General features: G+C 36.2%; 1 protein-coding gene across 2 annotated transcripts in view; it reads right to left on the bottom strand.

Moving 5' to 3' along the window:
- Positions 1 to 26379, bottom strand: part of CAMSAP2 (calmodulin regulated spectrin associated protein family member 2) — a 91201-nt gene that overhangs the window by 14814 nt on the left and 50008 nt on the right. Inside the window, exons 5-11 of one of the 2 annotated variants that reach the window (XM_037404955.1) lie at positions 22197 to 22229; positions 17870 to 18011; positions 14332 to 14471; positions 6583 to 6676; positions 5408 to 5501; positions 830 to 900; positions 265 to 334 (exon numbers count right to left, since the gene is read on the bottom strand). In XM_037404955.1, coding sequence (XP_037260852.1) covers positions 265 to 334; positions 830 to 900; positions 5408 to 5501; positions 6583 to 6676; positions 14332 to 14471; positions 17870 to 18011; positions 22197 to 22229 — 644 coding nt within the window. The remainder of the gene's footprint in view (positions 1 to 264; positions 335 to 829; positions 901 to 5407; positions 5502 to 6582; positions 6677 to 14331; positions 14472 to 17869; positions 18012 to 22196; positions 22230 to 26379) is intronic. The other variant, XM_037404956.1, reaches the window with a different exon arrangement.

Genomic DNA, 26379 nt, shown 5'->3' with positions numbered 1-26379 from the left:
ATATTTAATTCCAACAATTCAAATATCTCAAATATACCTCATTTCAATGTAAAAAATGAATGACTTATTTATAGAAGTTTGTTTCCTATTACCAAGTTCTTACTCCATGATACAGTTTTCTTCTTCTTTTTGTACCTTTTCAAGTTGCTTACAAGAACTCTTATTACAGGACTGTGAACATCCAAACTACAATGGAGCATTTACTACTATGTATGAACAATAAACAAACATTTTATAATTAACCTGTAAGCTAAGACTGCTTACCTTTTCTCTTTGGGCCATGTCCCTACATACCCATCTACATAAGACAGCGAAGTGGACCTTCTGATGACTCCTAAATGCAATTAAAATAGAACCCAAGGTAACCGCTTGAAAAATTATTTTAACATCACCTTCTGTTGCTTTAACAAATTAGTTTGCTTCACTACTTAGAACACTGCCATGGCAAAAAAAGTGGTTTTATACTGAGAATACAAGTAGAGCAATTAAATCAATTTCATCCTGAATATACATATTATACCCCTCATCAAAGAATTTACTAGAGTAAAATATACTACAATACACTACAAATACTTGTTGTAAGCCATATTCCACATAATCAAAACAGAAGTAAAATTAAAAAAATATACACACAATGTAAGAGGTACAAACCAAACCTTCCCATTTATACATTTCATAAATTACAGAACTCATTCATTACTTTTTCACGTAAAGCTCTCCCAGTAATTTCTCCGTAAGTAATGTTAGAATAAACATAAGCAAGATAGCAATTTACTCAGAAAACACCACCTTGTCTCACTGCGTCTTCCACCCATTTGTAAATTATTACCTGGAACAGATGAATAAGGCTGCTGGGGCGTATGCAGTTGGTGAGATGGTGTGCAAGTTGGACTTTCCAATCTGTAAAGCAAGAGACATTAACTCAGAAGTAATACATCAAAAGCCACATATCTAAAGGGCAACCAGACTTCACGTGCTGGGCCAACACAAAAACAGATTTATTTTTTGTAACAGGGAAGAAAGCGAGGTGTAATTCTCTTGAAATATTAATTTATTAACTGAAAAGAGAACACAGTTACTACCTTTAAGTGCACCTAATGCAGATAGACCAAAAACTCAAAAAGGTAGTCCTCTTACAGAAACAGCCACAGAGCAGTGTTAGTTTTGTTAACATACTTGTCTCCTGATCTATTTCATTTAAGCGGCGTTATTGAAAGGTTCTCATTTTTAGGTTTGATTTTAGCAAAAAACCCAAACAAAATGAGACAGTTCCTAGTGGCCTCAAAACTGAGAGACTGCAGCTCATATCACGTATTTTTCATGCATATCTCTTCAGTTGCTTAGTCTGAAACGTCTACTTTGTGTCTGGACAGCAATATGCACTAGAAGTGATAAAGGAGATTTTGTGATAGATGAGACTTTATAAACAAAAAATATACTTACTAATACAACAGCAATTAAGAAGATTGCCTCTGTTTCTACTTAGAGCAGATACTTTCTATTGGTTGATAGTGAAGTTCTGTAATAGACTAGCTGTGTTAATCCAGAATAGGATTAATGAAATTCAGTGTTTTGATCTTTTGATCAAGGTGCTTCTTCAGAATCAGAACAAAGACACATGCATTTGTATGTAAAACACTTCTAAAGAAGCCAGACTTCCAAATGACACTGGATTAAATCCTTTCATGTGCTGAATTTTGTTCAGAGTTCAAAAGCACGCTCATAAATTCCCTTTCTTCAATCAGTAATTTTCAAAATATTTGTTCAGTGCTTTTATAGTTTATATACAGTACGCTGTATAAATATTTCTAAATAATATTTGTAGGAAGGATATTCACATCAGTTTAAGAAAAATATTGTTGTTTTACAATCTACAACAGCATCTTTCATAAGTATATATTAAATAATTCAAAATAGGTTCTCAGAAATTCATGATTTTGTGTTAGTAGCACTACACACTAGCTACATGACATCTGTTTTAAATGGCACTTAAGATTTCCGTGAATATTTAAAAATCATAGGTACAATGTCTGTAAGTTATCTTAAAAGAAAAGCATGCTTTCAAAATTTGATCCAGCAGCCTGTGAAATTTTTCTACCACACAGAAAATCTCATTTTCCCTCAAGAAAAGACTGATTTTGCCACCATGACTGTGGTTCCATGGCAACCTCAGACATGCTCCTTGCCACAAGTCCCACTCCCTTCACTGCACTGGATCTGGCTTTCCATCCAATCTTCTGAGTCATTTCAAGAAGATAAGCCAACAGAAAAACAGGCACTTTTTCCGACTGGGTTAGTTTTTTCTGTTTTTGTCACTGAAAGGAAGACATCAGACACTCAAGGGGGCAGGAACACGCAGCTGGGACAGAGAAGGTGGTCAGGATCACAGCCACCTGCAGCCAGGTCTGTTCTGCCAGGGAGCCTGCAGCCTGTGTGTTAGATCCCTACCATCTGAGTTAACTTCTTAGGCTCCTCCTCTGTCCTACAATGCAGTGAAGCGTCATCCAGTTGAATGATGTGTCACAGCACTATCACAACCAGCCAGCTGCAACATGGCTTTTACCATCGCAGGTTAAGTTCAACAAGCAGTTCCCACACCTTGCCCCAGCACAGCCACCGATCCCCCACAGGGATTCACAAGTTCATCTACTGTCTGTGCTGTTTCTTCATCCTCTTCAGGCCAGCCCACCCTGTTTCTTGCCTCTGCTCCATCAGGATTCTTCCTTCTCCGGCTCCTCTTCCAGCCAGCCTCTCCTCATCCCAGCCCCCTGCTTCTCCTGGGGCCTCTCCTTGTCTCTCCTCCCTCTGCTTCTTCCAGGTCTCTCCTCATCCAGTGCTCCTCTTCCACACCCCTTGGAGCTATTTAACTCCCTAGCAGGAATCAGCCACAGCTGCACATCATCCACGTCAGCCAGCCCACCGCCCCTGAAGCCAGCCCACAGCTGTATATTATCAATGATAATTAACCTGCCTTCATGCCTCTATAATTCCTCTACAATGATGTACACTGGTTTATAAGAAAAGATATAGCTCTTTCTATTACTCATGGATTGCTCTCATACTCCAAAACAAAACCATATCCATCACTTGCAGAGACACTAGAAAAGTGTTGTGATGAGCTAGCAGAATACGCAATCCACCACCCACAAGGGGTTCACAACGGTTTTTACTATATGTCTCAGCATGTCTCACAAAACACGTTGGTGGCAATGTAGAGACTTGTTAAATTTGGAATGGTAATGGCACTAAGAAACATAAAGCCTTTTGTAAGCGTTTATGAACCGAATTCAGATGCTTATTGTAAAACTACTACTCAATCCTCTTCGGTTTAGAGGCCAAAACCATCTGCACAGACAAAATGTACAAATCTGAAGAAACAGCAGATTAATTTGGATCAAAAAGATACTATGTTACTGACAGAATTTGTCAGAGCAGGGATAAATGTATGGTTAATGGCTTCAGCTGCCAGGATTTTTTTTTCACACAGTCAAGGCTACAGATAAGACTTCTCTTGCGGTGTTGTCCAGTATTCATCTATTAACATTCTTTACAGTTAAAGAAAATCTCCACAGTGATGACTACCGCACAAGAATAAGTATGGCACAGAACTCTGTGTTTCTTTAAGTGTGACTGACATAAGATTTACTATCTTTGTAGAACTTCAAAAAGATAAGTCACTAAAATTTTTGTCACAAAGGGCTCTAAAAAGGGGACATTAGGTTGGAAACCACATACAAATAGTGATTTTTTAGTGCAAACCTTTCTTGGTTCTGTAGGACAGTCACAGTTAAAAGTCCTTTGTTGGACTGCTAGCAGTGGCTTTGCAAAGTGTGAATCACCTTGGCAACCCCTGCTATTGTTTGTTGTTCTCCTGGTTTATATGCTCAGTTTACACTAAAATAACTATTGTCTGCAAGGGAAACACTTCAGATACACACAGGAAAAAGAGACTTGGAATCACAGCATTTAATGATAGTAAAAATTATTACTCCCTGATTAAAGTCAGCATAGGTTCCTAAACGCTAAAAAAACCCTCAACCCCAAAGAAACCCTCAAACAAACCAAACAATCCCCCCACCTCCATGATAACTCCATTCAAAAACAACAGAAAAGGCTGAACAGAATTAGCTGGGTTGGTGACAATTTGCTGAATATCCAATTGAAGTGCTAATTTTATCTTTCTCTGTGTCATTCCAGACACAATCAACAAACCTTTGACCCCAAATGATAAATGTAATGCAATGCTACCCCTTATGCACTTTGTTCAGATCAGATCACTGGAGCGCTTTCTTAATCCTATCAAAAGGAAGATTAAAAAGAAGGCCTAATGTGCAATTTCTGCCTCTTATCATAGAACCATTTCCATTTAGGTTGGAAAAGATCTTTAAGATCATCAAGTCCAACCATTAACCCCAACGCTGCCAAGTCCACCACTAAACCATGTCCCCAAGCACCAAATGTACATGTCTTCCAAACACCTCCAGGAATGGTGACTCCATCACCTCTCTGGGCAGCCTGTTCCAGTGCTTGACCACCCTTTCAGTGAAGAAATTTTTCCTAATATCCAACCTACACCTCCCCTGGTGCAACTGGAGGCCATGTGCTCTTGTCCTGTCATTTGTTACTGGGGAGAAGAGACCCACATTCACCTTGCTACAGCCTGCTATCAGGTAGTTCTAGAGAGTGGCAAGATCTCCCCTGGGAAATGAATCAAATATATGATCAGCTAGAGACCACAAAAGAAACAGGATGTTTTTATATTGCTTCCAAATCTGTAACAGTAATACTAAAAATGTTTCACATATATTTACAAAAAATACAAATAATGCTAAACATATTTAATAAAGCAGTTAGTTTTCCATCCTTGATGCTCACAAGATTTGGGAAGTTCATCATAGCATAAGTATTTATTTTCACCTATTTGACCTTCATGGTACTTAAGTAATACAATCAGACCAAACTAAACCCATCACTCAGTGGTTTTCTTGTTGTTACCTTAGTTTACTTACTTTACCGTTTTTGGAAAATTTGCTGTGTATTCCAGAAAAATAGCTCTTTCAGAGCACACTTGGTCAGCAGCCCCACACGAAATTGAAGAGGACAAAGAGGTCATGTGGCACTTCTCTGCTGAATGGTAAGGGTCATTTTGTAAACTGGTGAGGCAACAGCACACTGTCAAAGTGACAACCACAACCTGTACAGACATGAACACGCAGCCTGCCGTACAACTGGGCAGGGGGGGAAACAGCTCAGCTGTGGGATCTTCCACAAGATTCTCTAGGTTATATTTGGGAACTCAAGCCTTGAGAACTGCAAAAAGGCAACAAAACTAAATAAAAAAACCTGTGTTTGATTTTGCATATAAAGAGAAGATTGTGAAACAGTACTAGTGATTCTCTGACATTACCTGGCTACAAAGTCAGAACCAGATGGGCCATCCACATAATTTCTTCTGTTCGCATTCAAGCTGTGAGCAGAAGCTGCATCTTTTGCAGGTTCAGCTGCCAGGAAGAATGAACCTCAAGTTATTCGCGTTTAGTATTTAATTAAAATCCACAGTACAAAAGCTGTCTGAAATAACATGAATTAATGATTTCTAAAGATTTAAAGAATTTTCATTGGTTCCATTATTTGCACTGAAACCCAGTCGCTTCCTTTCAGCTTTACCTCCTCTCAAGTTCTCATAGTGGCACTGACTAAGGGAATGGAGCATGACAAAAACTACTAGAAAAGGCAAGGGAAGAAATAATAAAGAAAAACCTGGACAGAGCCACAAAATTAAAAGCAAGCAATCCTCTCAGCAAAATAAATACTGTTCTTCTGGAAGAAATTTTTTTGATAAAATTTTTTTTGTCCCAAACCCTTAAGACTGAATTTTCAGCTAGAAAATAGTATTTTGGTCATATCCTGAATTAGTTAGCAATATTTAAAAGACGTAAACTGGATTTGTATATGCTATAAAGCATACAAATGAAAAAAAGGTATAAAAGGCACACAACAAAAATCCCTTCCTAACTCTTGAAGAGGCAGCCACAGCACTACTGTATGAATGTTTAAGTTACCATGACTCATTAACAGATCTCAAGATCTACCTGAAAGGGCAATTTTTAATTTTGAAAATTTACTGTTGGAAGACTGGGCATTTGCATCATCCAGGTACAAAATGCAATTTTACAATTAACTATCTGTCCACTTTTCCCGCATTTATGTTTCTTTCTCTTGCTATCTGCTCCTTGGCAATACAAGCTCTTCAGGCTAAATTCTGTTTTTGGCTCCTCATTATGTTCATAATCCCTGCATGGGTATAAATGGATTTTAGCCTTGTTTAGGTTAGGAAAATTTGCAAGTGATTATACCACAACAATTTAAATGATTGTTTGGTAATAGACAACTAAATCTAATTATTTATGAGATGAGATTAAGATTAACATGAGGAAAAAGTACTTTGCTCCTTCTTTAAGGGGGCTGTACACTGTCAAATCCTGTTAACTAAAATATTCACTGCATTTGTGAACACAATGGCAATCTGTAAATATACATACAAACCCCATGCTTACTAAAACCAATCATTAATACAATTACCTTCGGGATGCACAACAACACGAGGTTGTACAAATGACGGCTTCACTACTTCAAACCACCAGAACAATTCTGCCATGAACACCATGTAGTTGCTCTACAAAAAACACCAAAGAAAAAAATTTTCTGGTTGATTCAGGCATATATGACTGCAAAGTCTCTAAATTCTCTGTTGTCAACTCACCAGCTTGAGGAGGAAAATCTAAGCAGAAAGATGAAGCTTTTTGTGATCCAGTAGGAAAGAGAAGAAACGAGCTTTGTATTCTGTGATGGACCCATTAACTTTCCACTGCATAATTACATAAATAGGCAAGATTGCTTACATTCAGTGTTGAGCTGTATATTTGAGCATAGCTGGTGTATGCCCACAGAGGGTGTACTAAAAAATTGTATCCAGACTATGTAAGATTTCCATCAAGACTTCTTTTGACAGCTTCACTGTATTTGCAGTCCCTCAAATGTCCACTTCCATTGCTGCATTAATTTTGTTGCCTTAAAAATGCATACCTCAAACGTTGGAGTGCAAACAAACATTTGAAAAAAATTTCTAAACAAAATGTCATTTTCTTTCAGGAAAAAAAGCACAGGCATTAGGGGTAAAAACATCTTTTTTAAAAAAATTAAAATTTACAACAAAAATGTTTATAATAAGTGAGAACCTCAATTCCATATTAGTACATTTGAAAATACAACTTTAAATATGTAATTGACACTTCTGATTGAGATTTATTTTTCCTGAATATTTCTAATGTGGATAAGCCTTCACTCCAGCAAAGTAGTGAAGTGCTTAAACTGAAAGCTGCTCATACACTTTAGGATATGGTGAAGTGATCAGCCAGATGTTCCCATAGTTATTACATACAAACTATAAGTAGACTAGGAAAAACCTCATCTCTGCTTATTCAGCACAACAGAACTGAATGCGGAAATGGTTGTAGTAAAATCTTTTCCATTCAGACAAAACGCTAAGATAGCATTTTGGTATCACACACTGATTTAATCAGGAAGCAATATATGTAAAGAAAAAAATCAGATGTACTTCTCAGACAAAATATGATTTTTAATACTACAATTCCTAAATATTACAATTTCTACAATATTCCTCCTAATATTTTCCACCTCCCCTCAAACTTTTAAATTTTTAACTTTTTTTTACTACAAAAAATGAATCATAAAATGTTCCAATCATAGCTTTGTTCCTATCTGAAATAATATTGTACTTAAATACTCGTTTCTCACGTTTATCACGTTTAGGTTTAAATGCTGCATTTGATAGTGTGACTAGTTTATGAAGGACTCAAATACTGCCAAGAATATCTTCTGTGCAGTCCTGAGCTACTGCAAGACCGCTTGTTTTTCCAAAATCGCCAAAGCAGTACTTACTGAAGTAAAAATGAAACCATTGGCTGCATGGCCCAGTTAGAACTGAGGCTACTTTAGATGTTTGATGGTGAAGCATCATTATGGAGCCTGCATTTTCTCAAAAGCTATTTTTAGTCAGAAAGGGATGTTAATAATAACGATCAATGGGAAAGACCGATGACGATCAATAACGTAATTTTTTGGAAATTACTGTGAGTCTGTAGTAATACTGCTACCCCTAGGCTAGAAAGAATGTTGACATTATTTCTGTAGATTTTGCTTTGATTATGCTGAAAAAAGTTTTAATAGCTTGTCATACGATTATCACATTCACTTATACACAAAAATATTCAGAAGCAAACAGTATTTTAATAGTAAAAAAATAACTAAGCTCTGAAGAGTTCGGACTGGCGCAAACCCACTGAACAGCAGATGGCAGACTTGCAGCTTCATAGATAATTTTATGTGCTAAACATTCTGATTTGATTTTTTCAATTTGATATTTGCAGACTGTTCATTAGTTGTATGTAGTCAGCTTGCTACTGGTTACATTTTATCTATTGCATCTTCTCGTACTGCACAATAAAACTTCTGTTTAACAGATCTTGGAAGATTATCTCTTGGAAAAACAAATATTCTCATATTTTAAGTATAAAATCTGAAGTCATTGCTTGTTTCTGTATCCAAGGGAGATATAAGTTAGCTTGTTTTATAAAAATTTATACAAAAAAGATAAATCATTTTCTTTAATATCACCACAAAACACGATTAATTTTTAAATCAAATTAGCTAACAGAAATAGTATATCAAATCTTGCCACTTAAAATAAATTCCATCCAAATATTTACAGGTTTTAGATCTGCATATTTATAGAATAACTGTTACAAGGTCATACATACAGGTGATACAACTAATTTGTAATCAGGCTTGAATCCACTAAAATTGAATGCAAAAGCAGCCACAGATGCTTTTAGGAATTTTTTTCAAAACAAACATAGAAATACACTGTAAAATTTGTATCATGATGCACATAAAAATCTCTGATCAGTTGGTCAGGAAAGTTATCTCTAATGCAAATCCATAGTATATATGTTATAAAGGTGCCAACATAAATGTGTCAAGACTGAAGAAAATTGGAGCGTTCCAAGCTCTCTGGAGAAGGCTGTATCCACTACCAGTTTGTCCTATCTTCTGCCACAGGTTAATAAACGCCACAATAACTCAAGTTGAAAACTCCAGTTACGTGTTGTTTCAGACCAGAACAAAGAAGTGGGAAAACTGGCTGATGAACATCAGTGAAAGCAAACCACGCTGCTTCCCTTTAAAGAATGAGTCAGGAGCATTTGGTCCCTCTCAGGGAGAATTTGTTAAAGAACTGTTTCCTGGTTGAATCCTCCTCTTCATTCCTGATCACAAATAATTTTAAACCAGCCAGATGGGAGTCAAATCCCTGGACAAAGACCCACCATAGGTACCTAACTGCCTCACCAAACACAGGCAGCTGCTCTCCCAGGTCCGTTGGGAATCCATGCACGCTTACAGGGACCTCAACTGCAAATTCTAGCTTGGGTTAGCAGCCTGATCACAGTGGGTTTTCACATTGAGATTGGAGGGAAAGCTGTACAACATGCGTGGACATCATGTAGCCCTTCATTTCTAGGATTTATCTATGTGACTTATCTAAACACTGTTTTTCAGATCTCTGAGGACACTGCGTTGATTACAGCTTCTGCTTACATTGTTTGAAAATTACATCAGAAAGCACAAGTATTCAGAAGTGCTCAAGTTCAATAAATACTTCAGTATAAAACAATCCTTTAGATACAATATTCTCCTGTTTTAATTTAGCAGTGAAAAACAAAAATAAAAAGGAGGCTCTGGAACCAACCTCTCCATCTGGCCTACTGGGCCTTTGACAGTGCAAATGTTTGTTCTCTTGGCTCTGGTTACTAACTTAAGTGCAAAAATAAGGTAACTATTCCATGTGCTTAGTTGTGATTCTGCATGGTTTAGAGTCTGGCCCACATTTAGGTCAGAGGAACACCCTTCGCAGAAAAGAGACAGCAATCATCTCTCTGATTTGCTTCATTTCACATTCAGAAAGCTTTCATTCTGAATAAATGTGCCTTCTGCATGACTTCGGGTGAACAAACTCTACAGTCAGAAAACAGCGGCCAAAGAGAAGAAGTGTCCGTGCTGCGGAGCAGCACATAAACGTTTCCCCAGAACTCAGAGGCTCAGAGAGTTGTGGCTGTGGCCCTGCTGAATCCCCAAGAACCCAGACACTCAGAACAGCAGGACTCAGCCACATCTGTACAACCATCAGCACATGCTAGTGTCAACAACAGGTTGTATGACCTTAACCATGCCCACAACTGCAGTAGTTGTTACATGCAAATAGTACAAGATTGTATGTATATATATATATATGTACACACACCTAAATAGACAAATGAACACCTCGAGAGACTTTCTGGACACCTTCCCAAAAGCCACTGGTGGGCTGGTATGACCCCCTACTGCTGAGAGGCCACTGGGTTGGCCTCCAACCCAGTAAAAATGACTGTGTGTGTACTGTGTGAGCAAATGAATGGTTGTGTGAATAGTTATCTCTTATTAATAATGAATCAATTCCATTAATAACAGCAATTGAATTAATAAAGGGTGTTCTAATACTGGTTGTGATCTGTGTCTCATCCTGATTCGATCCTCTATCAGTGAACAGGGAATGTAAAACAGTATGTGTTGATCAAATGAGTAGCACAAGTTTAGGATCAATATCTAAAAATACCCCCCACCACCACACATTTCTAAAGGCTCAGGTAAAGGAACACTTTCAAAAGACAATAACTGTGTGTCAATTCTTCAAATGCCAAGTTCCTACGTGAGCTCTCAAATCATGGCAAACCTCAACTGATCCAAGCCATCCATCAGTACCCTCTTTGACAGTTAACCTCATAAATGTCTTGGTCTTAGGCCTTAACCCTGTGGTCCTACCAGAATGAACTGGCAGAGAATGATCTAAAGATATCAAGAATATAACCAAAGATGTGTCTTCACTCTTTTAGAGATACTTTCAACATATATCTCACATGACAAATGGAACATGTGACATGCATTTTTTCCTTTCTATTCAAGGATCATACATGTCCCTTACAACATCCTTTCAGGAACTACATATTCCATAAGACCTTTATTCAAGTCACAAATGCTACATACTGACTATTACACTGCAGTACTAATCAACTGTTGAGCCAAAGCAATGAAGAAATCTTTACTGTTCTGCACGGTGGTTCATGCTTCCTATGCACTTCATGCAAGTTCTATTTCTACGAACTTCTTTGCATAGGCAAAATACATGTGTGTCAAGACACAATAAAACAGCTCTTCCAGTTCTATGTCATTTCCTAGATACAGGCTAAAAACAAGGTATTAAAAAACCCCAAACATTCTGTCTCAGGATAAAACTGCTTACAGGAGGAGAAGGAAAAAGGGAGGATCAGGGCAAAAAAGCAATCTGCACAACTAGAGATATTCCAGATTTTCTATTCTTTTCTCTTGTTAAATATGCAAGGAGAATTCATAAAATATTGTGATTATTTTCATGTAATCTCTCTCTACTTGTGTTTGCCTGTCTCAAAGGACAACAGTCAGGAACCAGTATGATCCCTTGGTGGTGCCTCAAGCATCCATGGAATGTACTCAAATATTTTTTTCTTTAAGATCAGTAGCCCTGCCTTAGCAAACATCTTACAAAGAACTTCACAGATATATTTTTCTTAGAGGAGGACAAATCAGCAAGTGAGAAGCAACACAAAACTTACTTTCTGCTTCACATGATTATGACACATTAAAGCTGTCTAGAAATCCAGACAAAGCCTATTTCTCCTCTGTGCTAAAACAGAACCAAGCCAACAATTTCATCTGATGCAAAATCTGAAAGCCCGTACCAAAGACTCTGGATGTTTGTTAAGTGAAGTTTTACATTAATCTGACTTTGTTTCTGTGCATTTTGATGGGAAAGCCGAAAGTGAGACAACCACCTTGGTCAAGTCCTGCACTAGATTTCCATATTGTATACCTACAACCTACCTTGATTTAATGTAACAGGACAGTGCAGCGTGCCCAGTAAAGAACGCATGGCGTGCACTTTGTGCCTGATCACTTTAAGAGAAAGAGGCTCTGCTCCCTTCCTTCTCAAGGACCAGCATGAAGTCAAGATACCCAATGTAATTTCTAGGACCACACAAGACACAACTTTGTAATTCAAAAAACTCAGTTGTAATTTTTTTCTTGAGGCTTTTTCCAGTAATGTATCAGCAGTTTTGTTCTTTTTATTCTTTCTGTCACCACTACAAACGTAAAGACTTTCAACCAAAAGCATAGTGTCACCTACTGCACCCTGAAAGCAAACAGAATTTTTTGCTGATTAAGACACACCTGAAACAAAGACACATGCTTCTATAAATCCTACAACTTCACAGTATATAAACTTGTAGACTGAGATAAAGGTGACTCCTTCCAACCAGTTTAATTCAATGCGTAATATTTAAAATATCCATTTACAATACAAGTTTTTTCAAAGTGACAATAATCTTTACATTGACTTTGAAGAATATGTACATTTATTAAAACTTACTCTAATCAGACGGACTGGAAAACTAAGAAAGAGCTCCTTTAACTATGAATTTATTTAGAAAGCAAATTAACACTGGAAAAAACAGAGTTTATAGCACTAGCAAAAGTTTCTGTGCCAGGTTTTAGAAGGAAAATTTGACAGCCTTTCTTTGTAGCATTTACACCTAAAGTATCCACTCCACAGCAACTTGTAAAAACACGATCACAAAAGGGCTTTCTTAGTTCTAGAAATACTCTAAATCCCCTCTAAAAAGCGTTCAGAAACAGCAAAATTACTGTCTGTAGCATTTTGAATGTGTAAAGTCTGATGCATTGGGAGATTGACAAAATATTTTATACCGTTACTTTTTTTGAAATTCAAGCTTCCTAGTGCATACTGGTTTGAGAAAAAAATTATTATTATAAAAAATGGTATTAGTAATTGTCATGAAAGAAACTGAAGAATAATGAGTTCTGTTTATTCCATGTATCTGTAAGCAGAGAGAGAAACAATCAAAATGCAGTGAAGCAGTCCTATTCAAGATCACTGAATATGGTTGTAGGACCATATGGTGGGAAACTACAGACTGAAGAGACTGCAATGCAGCAGACTTTTTACAAGTATGTAAGTACCTGAAATTTAAAAACACCAAAAGCCGACTGAAAGCAGTCACTATGCAATTTTGCATACACAAAATACAATAGCAATAGCTAAGTAGTCTAGACTTAAGTCCCACTGCCCTTACTCACCCTGATAGCTCATCATTTATTTGCAAAAGATTGGGTTCAACCCTACAGAAGACAACAAAGTTGTATTCAAACTCTGGCCTGTGTGACTCAGATTGCAAGACTGCTATAATGATCATAAAAGCAGGCAAATGACCCAGATATTTAGAAACCAATTACATCCCATGTGCAATGGATATGCTGACTCCATAAAAATAACATTTCATTCCCTAAAGGCAGGGCTGCAAGGATCTTAAGCAAACCAAGAGTGTTTTATACAGAAGAAAGTCTTAAAAGAGACACAAAAATGAACAATTAAATTTACAATTAGGCAAGAAGTAATTTGATTTCTCCTTGTCTTTGCGCATAGGTTTAAACAAACTGTAGAATAAAAAAACACTTTTTTTCTTTCTATCAAGACAAAAATCTCAAAATGACTGAAAATGCTTAATTGCTTATTCAAACAACTGTATTTGTTGGTACTGTGCTCCTGTTTGTGTTCTGGGCATAAAACCATTGGATTTTACAATGAAATTAGCTCAGATCTTTACACTTTTATGGAAGAGAAAAAGCTTTAAGGTTAAAAACCATAAAATTACTGTCTACACAGAAATGAGTAAGAAGAGTGAGTAATAATTCCAAAAACAACTCTTCAATTATTTTATCCTTTTGTTAAAGCCTTAATAAATTTAAATGAATGCAGATCACTTACATTTTACCAGCAATATCATGGATTACATGCATTAACTAACAATTAATTAATCAGAAAGAAGATAAAGTGTGAAGGTTTTGCACAAAAATAAAAAATTTCATAAATTTCACAAGTGCTTTGTATTAAAAAACTCTGAAATCACTATAACAACATAACTGCCAAAAGAAGACATTTTTACATGCTGCTGAAATTTGTGTTGCATGCTATACCACATGAGATGCAACGTGCTTTTTCGTATCGCTATATAGCAGCAGACAAAAAGATGACTAAAAATATCATTAGCAATACAGTCCTGTGGACCCCACTTGCATTCTTATTTATTTATTTATTTTTACCTTTATTGAAGAAGCTGCATAGAGCATATCCTCAAGACTGAAATGGCAACACTGGTTAAGGTATTCCTGACAAAATTCTTGAATCAATTGTAGATTATACAGGCTGTCCGCCAAAGACATTGTTTCTTTCAAACAAATATCTAAAAAGAAGAACAGAAGCAAAGATCAGATATAGTTATAGATTTGCAGAAAAATGCTTTTTCCTTTGCTGGATTCTGCAACATTTTCTGGATAAATTCAGACTTGATTTCCCCCACCCCCCCAGAATGTTTTTATTTTTTTGTTTCAGAAACTTAAGAAATGACAACTCTACATTTTATCTTTGCAGTTTTGTATCTTCAGACATTTTTCTAAACACGAGTTGTGTTTTTTCACTATTGACACGTTTATTTTTTTCTCCTTTGCCTTTTGTCAAAATATTAGTTATGCTCTACCTCCTGCTACCTCCACACAATGAAAAAACACATTTAATCACTAATACACATCCTATACAGCAACGACAGTAGGAAATGTATGCTTTTTAACAGTTCTCCATAGGTACTAGTTCCTTGTCTTTGCATAGGGACCTGAGAGTACGTTTTAATGCTATTAACCCTGAAACTTCCAAAAAACCAGCATCACTGTATGGTCTTAGAATACCATACAGAATGGTTTGGGTGGGAAGGGACATTGAAGATCACCTAGTTCCAACCCCCTGCCACAAGCAGGGACACCTTCCACCAGCCCAGGCTGCTCCCAGCCCCATCCAGCCTGGCCTTGAGCCCTGCCAGGGATGGGGCACCCACAGCTGTCTGGACAGCCTGGGCCAGCACCTCATCACTCTCACAGCAATTTCTTCCTAATATTATGTATTTGTTCTTGTGGATTTACATGTTTGATATGAGATTTTACAAGAATCCGAAGCCTCTGATACATGAATTATCATTCTCTGTTTGAACGTGCTATTTAAAGACAAAGAACTGGTAACAGTGAACAGGCCAGCGTAATTCCACAGTATTCTCTGAACACTGTTTACGCCCAGCTAACCTCCTGTTCTCTTTATATGACTGCTTCTTGGAAAATGAAGTAGCAATAACAACTTCCTAGAAAAAAAGACAGTCCTTTAAAAAGGAGGACTGAATAAAAGAAAAATAAATATACTTCCAGAGCATGCATCAGATTTTATTCCTAAAGCAACAACGCATGACAGAGCATAAGTTTGAATTTGTTTAGGATAAAAGGTTTCTTCAGATGTCTAAGGAATCTACCTCGTTGATAGCAAGATAAGGATTTCCACCCTGAGGAAATAAGACATATCCCATCATCCCAATCCCACAGACAACAATCAGTGGAAAAAAATGTTTCACTGAACTGACTGAAATGGGATTAAATTTAATAATGCAAAATGTGAAGTCATGCACTTGGATCTAATAAAATTCTAATGTGATTAACTGGTTGAAGGTGATATAGAGTAGGAAGGTATTGTGTATTAGCCAATGTAAAGATGTTTGGTGAGCTTTCAGCATCATGCAGCTATGAAAACAAGCAAATGTGATGCTAGAAGTATCAGAAAATTGATTTCCAGTAGTGACAGAGAAGCACTGTACAAAGCAGCAATGAGATGCCAGTCTGGATTTCTGTGTATCCGTGTATCAAGGATGATATGGTATGACCATGCGTGTATCAAGGAACATGAACCAAAACTGGACTAGTTGCAGAGGAAGACTACTGAAGAAAATAATGAGAATGGAAATCTGCTTGAGAAGGGGAGACTGAAAAGGCTTGGTTCAGTAGCCTGGGCAAAACAAGAGGAAGAAAATATATCAAAAAGGTAGACATCAGATTAGAAGAAGCTATTTAAACCAAAGGGCACTGCTGGAAGAACAACTAAAGCATGCAGAAAGGCTACAAGCATTTAGGTAGAAAACAAGAACAAGATTCAAACTCATGGAAAAAATGGAGCTCTGCAACAGCGGGCAAGAATAGTACAGATTTTAAAGAGCTAGACAGTTTTAAGATAGAACGATAAATTCATGAAAGATTATACAATTTTGTACAACAGCCAATTTCCTGACTCACTGATATCAGAAGCCTTTTATTCCTTGAAGAAAACTTACATTTTAAAGTTAAATGAAGTCTTACTGAGAAGAAACAATGTATTTCAGAGTACAGAGAACTTTAGATAGTATTTTTTTTCCTTTTCATTAATGCATTTTTAAGCCCATGCTTTTTTGTTACCTGCCTTCCTCAGTTCAAATGCAGAACCAAGTCTCAGTGAAGTTTAACATGCACCAAAAAGTGTATTATTTAAATACAGGGAAGATGAGCAAAGTCTTTTTAAAGTACCTTTGAATTTACTTCTGAGACAATGACATGCACATTCATAAATCTTTAGGGAAGATGTCAGGACACCTAACAAGAACATTAAAACTGAAGTTCCAAAGATGATATGTGCCTCGTCTCGTGTAAGTCTGATGCCAGAAGAATCTGCTGGTAAGTATGTATGTGGTCATGCAAAGTATACAAGATCTTTTGGATTGTCTGTACTTTCAGCCATGCTAAAACAGTAAGAAGGAACTAGGTGTTACCCCCATTCAACACAACTCTTCCCTAAATGCATACAATAGTATATATTTGGCTGCAACATTTATGTAAATTGAAAGTTCTATTTTTCAAAATTCACAAGCCAAAGAAAATAGTGAATGCGTGCATCTTAGTGTCTTTCATCTTCAATGCCTACTGTGCTGGAAACTTCCTGTAAAGTAGCTGTGTATATTAATTCCAGATTTCAGTCCTTAGCAACCTTTATATCCTTGTTCGTATTCCTGGATTTCTCAGGATGCTTGTGTAAGTGTTCCCACGACATCAAAGGTATCATGGACAGAACACAGGCAGAAAATGATGGGTGTTAGCTGCCAAGACATTTTACAACTAACTACAGGAGGCTCTTAGTTGCCAAGAGGAAGAAGATCCGACTTTTAACCAGGCCACTGAGCAAAAGGACAAGATGAAGGTGCTCGTCATCAGAGACAACTGTTATTATAGAACAGCATGACAACAACATATACTTTTTTTTTTTACTCTATAGATGATATAGGTAACTGTCAGGTGAACTAAAAGCTCAGAACCCAGAGCAACTATTTGCCATACAGTGCAGTCACACAGAACTTGACTAATTCTAAGCTCTTCCATCTTTTATATCCATAACCATTCAGATTCACAAGAAAGCACTTAATGCAGCTTCAAAAAGAGTTTTCCAGCTAGTTTGAAGTTTCATAGAAACAAAGGCAAATGTGTTGCCACAGTCAGATCTGTAACAATGTATCTAGTATGTTTAAATAAGTACCATAACATAAAAGTAAGCACAGCATGGAAGGACACCTTGATTCCTTTTATTTAAATGTAAACATAAACAGGCACAAAGTTAATATAAAACCCACCACACTCAAATTATGCCTCTTGTATACCATATTTAAGCAATTCCTTCACACAGTTATCAAACACAGACATTTAAACTTTTATGGACATACTTTTACAAGCTGAGACACGTTACACATACCCTCCAGTTTTACAGTATCTGGACAGTAAAAGTGGATCAGGGCAGCTAAAGCACAACCATCTGTACCATCTTTCAGCAGATTCTCCACCAACGGAATGCAGGGCAGCTGTTTAAGCAATGTCTGCTCCTTCCTGTAACGAGCCTACAATATAGAATGAGGAAATTTAGAGACATAGGCTCTGAAACGCACGAAGAAACACATTCATACTGTGGGTTTTACGCCCTATTAGTGAGAAGGCAGTATTCAGTAACTAGTTGAATATTCTCAGTATTACATTTCTTATGACTGTTCATGTTATGCCCCATTTTGAATGGCATAAAAAATATCTAAGAGGAAAGGAACCTACAATGCTAATATTGAGCCTTTCCTTCAAAACTAACAAGTTTTGATGATCTCTGTATAGCACACGGAATTAAATAACATTATATATCTTAATTAACATTCAACACTCAACATTATAAAAATCAGAAGTGATCTCTGTGTAAATACAATGAGGCAATTCCTTAGCTGGTGTAACTTCAGTTTACTGGGAAGTCAAGTGACTGCGAAGTTAACACACCTAAGAATCTTGCCCAAAATCTCATTCATCTAACTGTCATAATGACAAATTTGGAAACAAGGAAAACTGCATTTGATTAGCTCCATTTTTATTACTAGCACGTGTCACTATAAGCAGTTGCAAACACAGAGAGCAGTAAGTGCTATGACCATGTAGTGGCCTACTTACAAAAGGAAACACTTTAAAAAACAACTTGGTGTATAAAGAGATCATCAGTTCAGAATACCAAGACAGCATTTATCTGCAGTGAATATATTTTTCATGGGTTGTTGTTTTTTTGGTTGGGGTTTTTTTTTTTTCGGTTTTCTTTTTGGGAGGGGGGGGAAGAGAGCAGCTTAAAAAAAATGGCATTTGTAATTTTTAATTTCTTTTCATTTCTTCCTGGGAAAACAAATGGAAGTAGAAAAAAGTGATATAGATTTTAATTCCTTATTATTTGCTAAGACTTATTTTTAGAACAGTATTGAAGGATTACTTTTTTTCATACCACAGAACTACTTATGATACCAAGAGTGTTTCCGAGTTACTTTTACATTATTATCATTAATCTATACACGCTACACTGGAAGTCTCCCTGTAGGAATTCTGAGAAGTCCTAGTGGATGTTACTCTTCCCAGTAAAGCTGAAGCTGACAGACAGTTCCTGTCTCCCACTCTCCACCTTTTTGCTGTGCTGGAGCAACTGCTGATAGGGGCCGAGTGGTAAAACCATTTATCCAGCTACAACATCTCTCTCCTCCTTAGTGCCTGCAGTGAATAAGTGGGCAAGCCTGGAAGTCTTATGGGTGGGGTGGGAACAGTTCAAACTAGCTTTGCTGGCGAAAAAGTCTGTGGAACCACAGACTAACCCAAAGGCTATACTTACTGTCACTGGATTTCTGTCAAGGATCACATAGGCTTATCTTTAGTGAATGTCAGTGTCCTGTAACTGGTCCGAGAAGTATGAGTCTAATCTGGCTACAGCAGACACATCAGTTCTAGAAAAATAAAGGGCTTGTATTTGGCCCACAGAATTTATACTTCAACCAACTAATATTTAAAAAAACCCTGAGAGTTAGTCTATTTCATACCTGAAATGTACTGGTATTTGTATGTCAAGTATGCTGTATAAAAATGAAAATGTAACTTTTGCATGCCACGGGAAATATTCACCAACTCCAAACAAAAACATGTCAGATTCATGAATTACTAATATGCTTTTCCCCAACGTCAGAAATACTCCCTACTATTTCTAATGAAACAGGCCAATTATACTTGCAGTGAAAGTTTGTCCTTTTTCACTCTATGGCAATCCAATGACCCACTGTGATGAAAATACTGTGTTTCAAATATCATGTTAATATGTCCGTGTACTTCCTCCTCAAAATGACTGAAATTAAGTCTATGAAGTATTACAAATTAATTATGAAATAAGGATAAAAGATACAGGAGACATATGAACTCTAACATCATGGCCAAACAAGCCCTGTGTAATTTAAATATTCTTTTAAATAGCATCTTTTTTATGGAAGTCTTCAAAAATATTTTAAATTGCTAATACAGTGGTCCTGCACAGTAAATCCTGTGAAAGTCTGTCACTTTATGATGCCTTCACTGGCCTCATCAACGGTGCCTGCAGATGCTGGAAACTGTGTCATATCGTTACAGTGGACCTAGAAAACAGGCTTAATTCATGGTAGAGAGAATGCCAAGCACATTACTTGAGGAAAAATAGTTATATAACCTGATATGCTACATTCATGAGAGTGTAACAGGCATCATGTTTCAATTTGGTTGAAAAGATAAAAGAAATTATACTGAAAAACAAAATACACTGGTAATTGCAATGCATTTTTAATAAACTTCCATTTGAAGAAACTCTTCTCATCAGTTACAATGTTTGCTACTGAATATGGATGCAATAATACAAAAGATGAACCTCTACATTTATTATAAAGATCTAGTGCTAATTTTAGGATAAATGCTAATGCAGGCATCTTGTTTCTGAGATCTTAAAGCAGCCTCATTTAGCATCTTTGAGCTTATTCCACTTATGTCTAGGTATAGTCAAGACACTTGCATATAAACAAGGTCAGCTAAAGATGAACCAACAGCCACCAGCTACTCTGTCATAAGTGCTCATGTGTATTCTGAGTTCATCATTAATAATGAACACTCTTACGTATTTACCACATAGTAGATAACATGTTACAGATTTACTTCTCAGAGTATGTTTTCAGCTGCCTGTACACTCAGGAATACTCATTTCAGCATGAAAAACTTGCTCTATGTACAGGGAAGAGATCAGCAGACGGGTTGAACTGTTAGAGCAGCTTGAGCCACTGCCTTCCCACAATATTATCAGTAGCCCTTGGGTGTCAACTGTATTGCTACTAAACTAACAAGCTCAAAGTAACAAAAATACCACTAGTTCAAGTTGCTTATGGAAAACTGGCAGGCAAAATGCAGTTAGCAATTCAGTATGTTGAACATTTTATATTTTAATATCATTTTTATGCAGTGGAAGAAAATAATTTGTAAACTAACATCTTGGGTAAAAACAGAACAAAACCATATTCTGTCTTCTGTCACTGCTTTGAAGTAGCCACCTGATTTTGTAGAAATGAGGCCCAAAAACATGCTTAAACTTCTGATCACAGATGGTTCTTTTTTTTTTTTTTTTTTGCTTTATTCCCTCCATTTAATTACACTGTCTTAGTCCCAAAACAAAATTAAAGGAGTATATTGTGAAGAGCAGTGTATTTGTGTGTGTCACAACTGTAACAGATAGCATTATAGAAAAATTGCCCATATAGCATAACTCGTTATGAATTTGAATACTGATTAGTCTGCTGAAGACAGTACTTTTAAACTGGTTTTCCAGATAACAGTAATTTCTCTTGTTGCCTACATGGAACTACATTGTTATTTTCAATTGTCTTTGCAATGTGTGAACAATCTTTCACTATTTATGACAACATGCATCTGAAGGACTGCTAGATCAGTTATTTGGTAATTCTTAGATCAAACGTACATCAGAATTAGTTCTTTGGAATTCAGACCCAAAGTATGCAATTCTGCATATACATAAACAGCTGACTATTTCATTCCCAGCCAAACCTGTTGTAGAATAAACAACTTGAGTGCACTTCAGAGGTGAATTAATATATGACAGAGGAAAGCAATGATAATCCCAAGGCGACACAGCACAGAGAAAACAAACTTTATTATTATTGCAGGCCTGAACAGTTACTTTTCATTGCTTTTAGTGAAATGATAGTCTCACTAGAAGTAGACTGCTTTGGGTTACTTTGTGTGGGGAGAGATTAACAGCAGTCTTAAAGCAGCTGAAAAATTAGGGAATTCTAGACAAATGGTTGTTAAATAAGAAAATTTCAGATTCCATATAACATCAATTTCTGCAAGTCCCTTTTTGAAAGAGTCAGTATCAAATAACATATTTACTAAAAGCTTATGAAAAAGTAGTTTGCAAAAAACCTGATCATTTGGTATTAAAAAACAGGTAGCACTGTCTTACACAAAACCAAAGAGAACCTGACTGCTTGAAAAGAAGCTACTTATCTAACATCATACCTTACATTTATTTTGCACAGATTACCTTGCAAAATAAGCTTCTGTATTAGGCGCACCGTTGCAGAGGCAGAGCAAGCTCTTATAAAATTATCTTGTACAGATAAATGAAATGAATGATTAGACCAGCATGACATGGACAAAGCCATTCTCAAAATAAGCTACTTGATCAAAGTGAAGCAGTTGGGCAAACTTACAGGAACCAGTTTCCAAAACCATTTGGTAGGAGACTTCAGAGGAAGCAGTAGGAAAAAAGAATAAAAGCAAAAAGCAAAGAAAAAAAAGGAACAATTTATCAGATTTCATAAATTACTTTTACAAAGCCATTTACTTTAACATTCTCAGTTTTGTATAACAGTGAATTTTAATTTAATGTTAAGCATTAGTGCACTGTAACCTCTGCGTATTGAACTAATTAGCAGAAATAACACTGGAGAAATATGTCTGCGGTCTTTGTAAATCAACATGATTTTCCCACATGAACAGATAAGATTGTCAGATCAATGCAGTTTTACTTAATGCTTTCACACATCTAATTATACCCTACATATGCAATCCGACTGAAGAATTAATTTGAGATTTGAAGTCTTGATACCTCAAGTATCAAAATGAACTCCAGCAGCACATATGGGGCAGCAGGGAAGCTAAAGCAATGAAAAAAAGGTATAAACACACTGTAGTCAAGCACAACAATTGCAGTGAAGTTTGCATTAGTTACTTCAAGCCAAACAGTTATGTTTACAACATTCAACAATATTTTTAAACAATCATATGACAGATTTCAGAACAACAAGAGGTGCAGGCAGCTACATTTTGCAATGACAAATCACATAAGCATCAGCTGCATGATGTGCAGTGACCTGAAATGTACATGGAGTTTTGGTTACTGGCAGAGAAATTACCAGTACTGATACATACAATTCTAAACTCATATGTGATCAAAAAATACAATGTCAAATTACAAAGAAAAAATTTTACAAATGCAAAATTTGACCTAGAAGCTTAACCCCTAAGTACAGTCAGTGAATTTTTTCTCTAACTCTATACATCAGTCTGGTATAATACTTCTATTAAGACAAAAAACATTGTGTAGTAGTATTATAAATACAGAAATTTTCACCACTATTGATTTCATTGTAGAAATTAAAAAAAAGTAATATTCAAACCAATTACCAAAGTGCAGGATTATTTATTTTTTTTTTTTATGAAGAGAAGTATTTTCTGGAAATGGTGAAAAAGTAGTTTTAAAATTATTATGGAAAACACTGCTATGGAAGCTTACTAATTTATGTAGTTGTTAAAATACTGCACTTCAATAAAACCCTTACAATAATTGTAGTAATGAAATAAAGCTTTTATTTATGTAAAAAGGCTATTGTACACGAAAGGGCACGCATTAGTAACATGACTATTCTCAACATTCTTCACCATTTAAGTGGACTGTTACAATGGAGAATTCAAAAGCCACTTAAAAGAAACAATGAGATGCATGTTCATGTGTGGCTCTAGACATTACAGTCACACCCAATTAAAGCACTTTCTATAGGATTCAGTTTCTCTTCATCTCACTGAAATATAGTCAATGTATGGAAAAGTACATGAATTTGAAAACAAATGATCTTACTTTTCAACTTGGGCTGCCTACCATTCTACTTACTGTTGATAGGAACATTCTTCTCTGATTTATGAAGCTGAAGTGTATTTCAGATTTGGACTCAAAAAGTCCATCACTATGTATTTAATGATAGGCTGAATAAATATTCTTTGGAAAAAAGCACACGTTTGTTTCAATTCCAAAGACTAGCTCTCTGTAACAGTACAAACTGAACTCAAAACTAGCAATTCAATAAGTATTTTCATTTGTCCATTTGGCTGAAACTATGGTTGAGACAGCTATGAATATGCCTCAAGAGGCTGAAAGACTGAAGATAATCAAGTTTAAATTCAAGCATACTGTAAGATTTATAAATATACACTTTGTAAAGGCACTTACAAGAAAAAAAAGAGAAAAAAATCTAAAATTACTTGGACAACAAAATGGGAATTCAAAGGCTGTTGAACTGGCACTTCATATCAACAGGAATAGCTTTTTTTCCCATGAAACGTATTAAAAATCAGTCACTATAAAACAAACTGAACAGAGAATCCTCAGTGACTTCTTCCAATGTTTAAAAAAAAACCCCACTACCAACAACAAAAAAACCCCAAACCACAACACCTCACACAACCAAAAAACCCAAAAGAACAAAACAGTCCCTCAGGTTGTGGACCCACCATTTTACAAGAAGATTGTTTAATCCCCCCCTAACAAAAAGTTTTAAAAATTACTGTGATAAAATTAACACAGTATAAATTCATCCTATGGTACCAAAAAATGGTAGTTATGCCTTTCATGAAATATTTCTTTCTGCTGTCTTCCTTCCACTATCATTTGTGTTCATGCAGCTGTGCATTAATTGGATCAAGAAGCTGACCCTGCTGCATGCCGTTCTTCTTGACAGGTTAGCTTTTGCTAGCAGTGTGGATCTATGACACATTAAATTGAAAGTGGAACTATGTCGTTAGTGTTTTACCTTCACGCAAAAAGTTGCACTGTTTAAACTGATATTCCAAAAATGTTTAAAGAATTCAGGTCTTTGGATGAATACTCCTACATTTGTTTCTCTCATAGGATTTGCCATGGTGTGGCTTAAATATGTTAAGACTGACTCAGCCTAAATCACAAAAGCAGACAGAAAAAAATAAAAAGTTTTTGAGAAAGCTTCAACTACCTGGAAAATTAGTAGTTCAACCAGTGCAACCGTACATTCACTACGTATTATTCAATGGAAGCCTGAAAACCAAAGCTATTCACTACAGAATTGAAATCCTAATTCTGAAAGAAGATGCAGAGACTCTACCAGAAAAAGATGAGGTTACCACAAATCACCGGCTGATCAAGATCCACAGAGGACTACCTGGAACTAAAAATCATAGATACTCCTTCCTCTCTTATCTTCCACAGGAAGCTAGCAGCAGATGATAGCGAAGGAAAACAAAAACAATCTCATAATCTGTTAATACTGGTTTTATCTGTCCAGAAATAGAAAACAGGTATATTTTATCAGTTGTCTCATTTATTAATCTGTGTATATGACACTTACAATTTTTAGAAATGTAGAGATTTACTCTTTATTGCAGAAAGGTTCACTGTAGATCTAGAACAGTAAGGTACTAATTTAGCAGGCTTGAGGATTATGCTGAAATTATTTTTTACAACTGATAAATTTATCATGGTAAGAAATTATTGAATAATTAAAAAGTCTATTCACTAGCTTTGCTGCTTTGTGGCCAGAAATTAAACCCAACGAAAAGCTGCCCCCCTAATGACGGGAATGATATACTCTTCCCATGTTTGGCCATCTCTCTAAATCAGTAGAAGGGGAATTCTTAATTTAAATTTAGCCCAGGTTCAAAACCTGACCACACCTTAGGAACTCTGAAATTTAAATTTCCAAAGGTGTTTGGCTACAGCAGAAGGGAGATCGCAAAGTTTCTTAGAATTTAGAATGGAATGATCACCATTTGAACAGCTAACTAAATTACAAAACAGAGGCCCAACCTGAAAAGGATGGTGGAAGACAGAAAAGACACACAATGGAACATACTGGTTCCCCTTCATGCTAAGTTTTAAAATACAAATAGAAGCAGCAGTCAGGATTTTAAAAATATCAAAGAAAGAGAACAGAACAATTGAATTCAGATACTGAAATTTAAGCTACAACTGTAATATGAGCGTAGAAAATGCTATACCTAGTAAGTATACAGAAGTAATTTTTCCATCAAAATGCAAAACCATGTAATAATACTGAAGGCAGAAATCAATCCCCTCTCCGTCATTTTTTAATTCTACTGATACTAACAACTAAACCTAGGCATAGCATGAAATGGGGGTGGGGGGAAAGAAAAATCACACTAATTAGTATTAGGATAAAAAATTTTTTATATATATATATATATATCTATATATATATATCTATCAACAATACCCAAGCCTGCTATATGAATTTAGCTACAGTTATTTCACAGCTTTGCTGAGATATGCGAGATAGGGTCAATGCCATAAAGTAACAGGATGTGTCACTGGTTCTGTGCTGTAAAACCAGGAATACACGGACTGATGCAATATGGAGACAGATAATCAGGGTAAAACACCTGGGTTTTATCTGGGAATAAATACTAGGAGATGCTTGACAGAAGCCACATCATAATTTCACAGAATCTACTGTTAAAACTGACCAAACTGATTTCATACAATTGATCCATCCAATGGACCTGCATTATAGTTTTCTTCGGAAAGCTAGCATTCAGTATGACCCATAGTTAAGATGTACAGGTTTT

This window comes from Falco rusticolus, chromosome 11, assembly GCF_015220075.1.
Source record: "Falco rusticolus isolate bFalRus1 chromosome 11, bFalRus1.pri, whole genome shotgun sequence".
In the NCBI taxonomy this organism is placed as follows: domain Eukaryota; kingdom Metazoa; phylum Chordata; class Aves; order Falconiformes; family Falconidae; genus Falco; species Falco rusticolus.
Note: the sequence above shows the minus strand (reverse complement) of the source record. Positions and strands in the feature narration are given on the sequence as shown.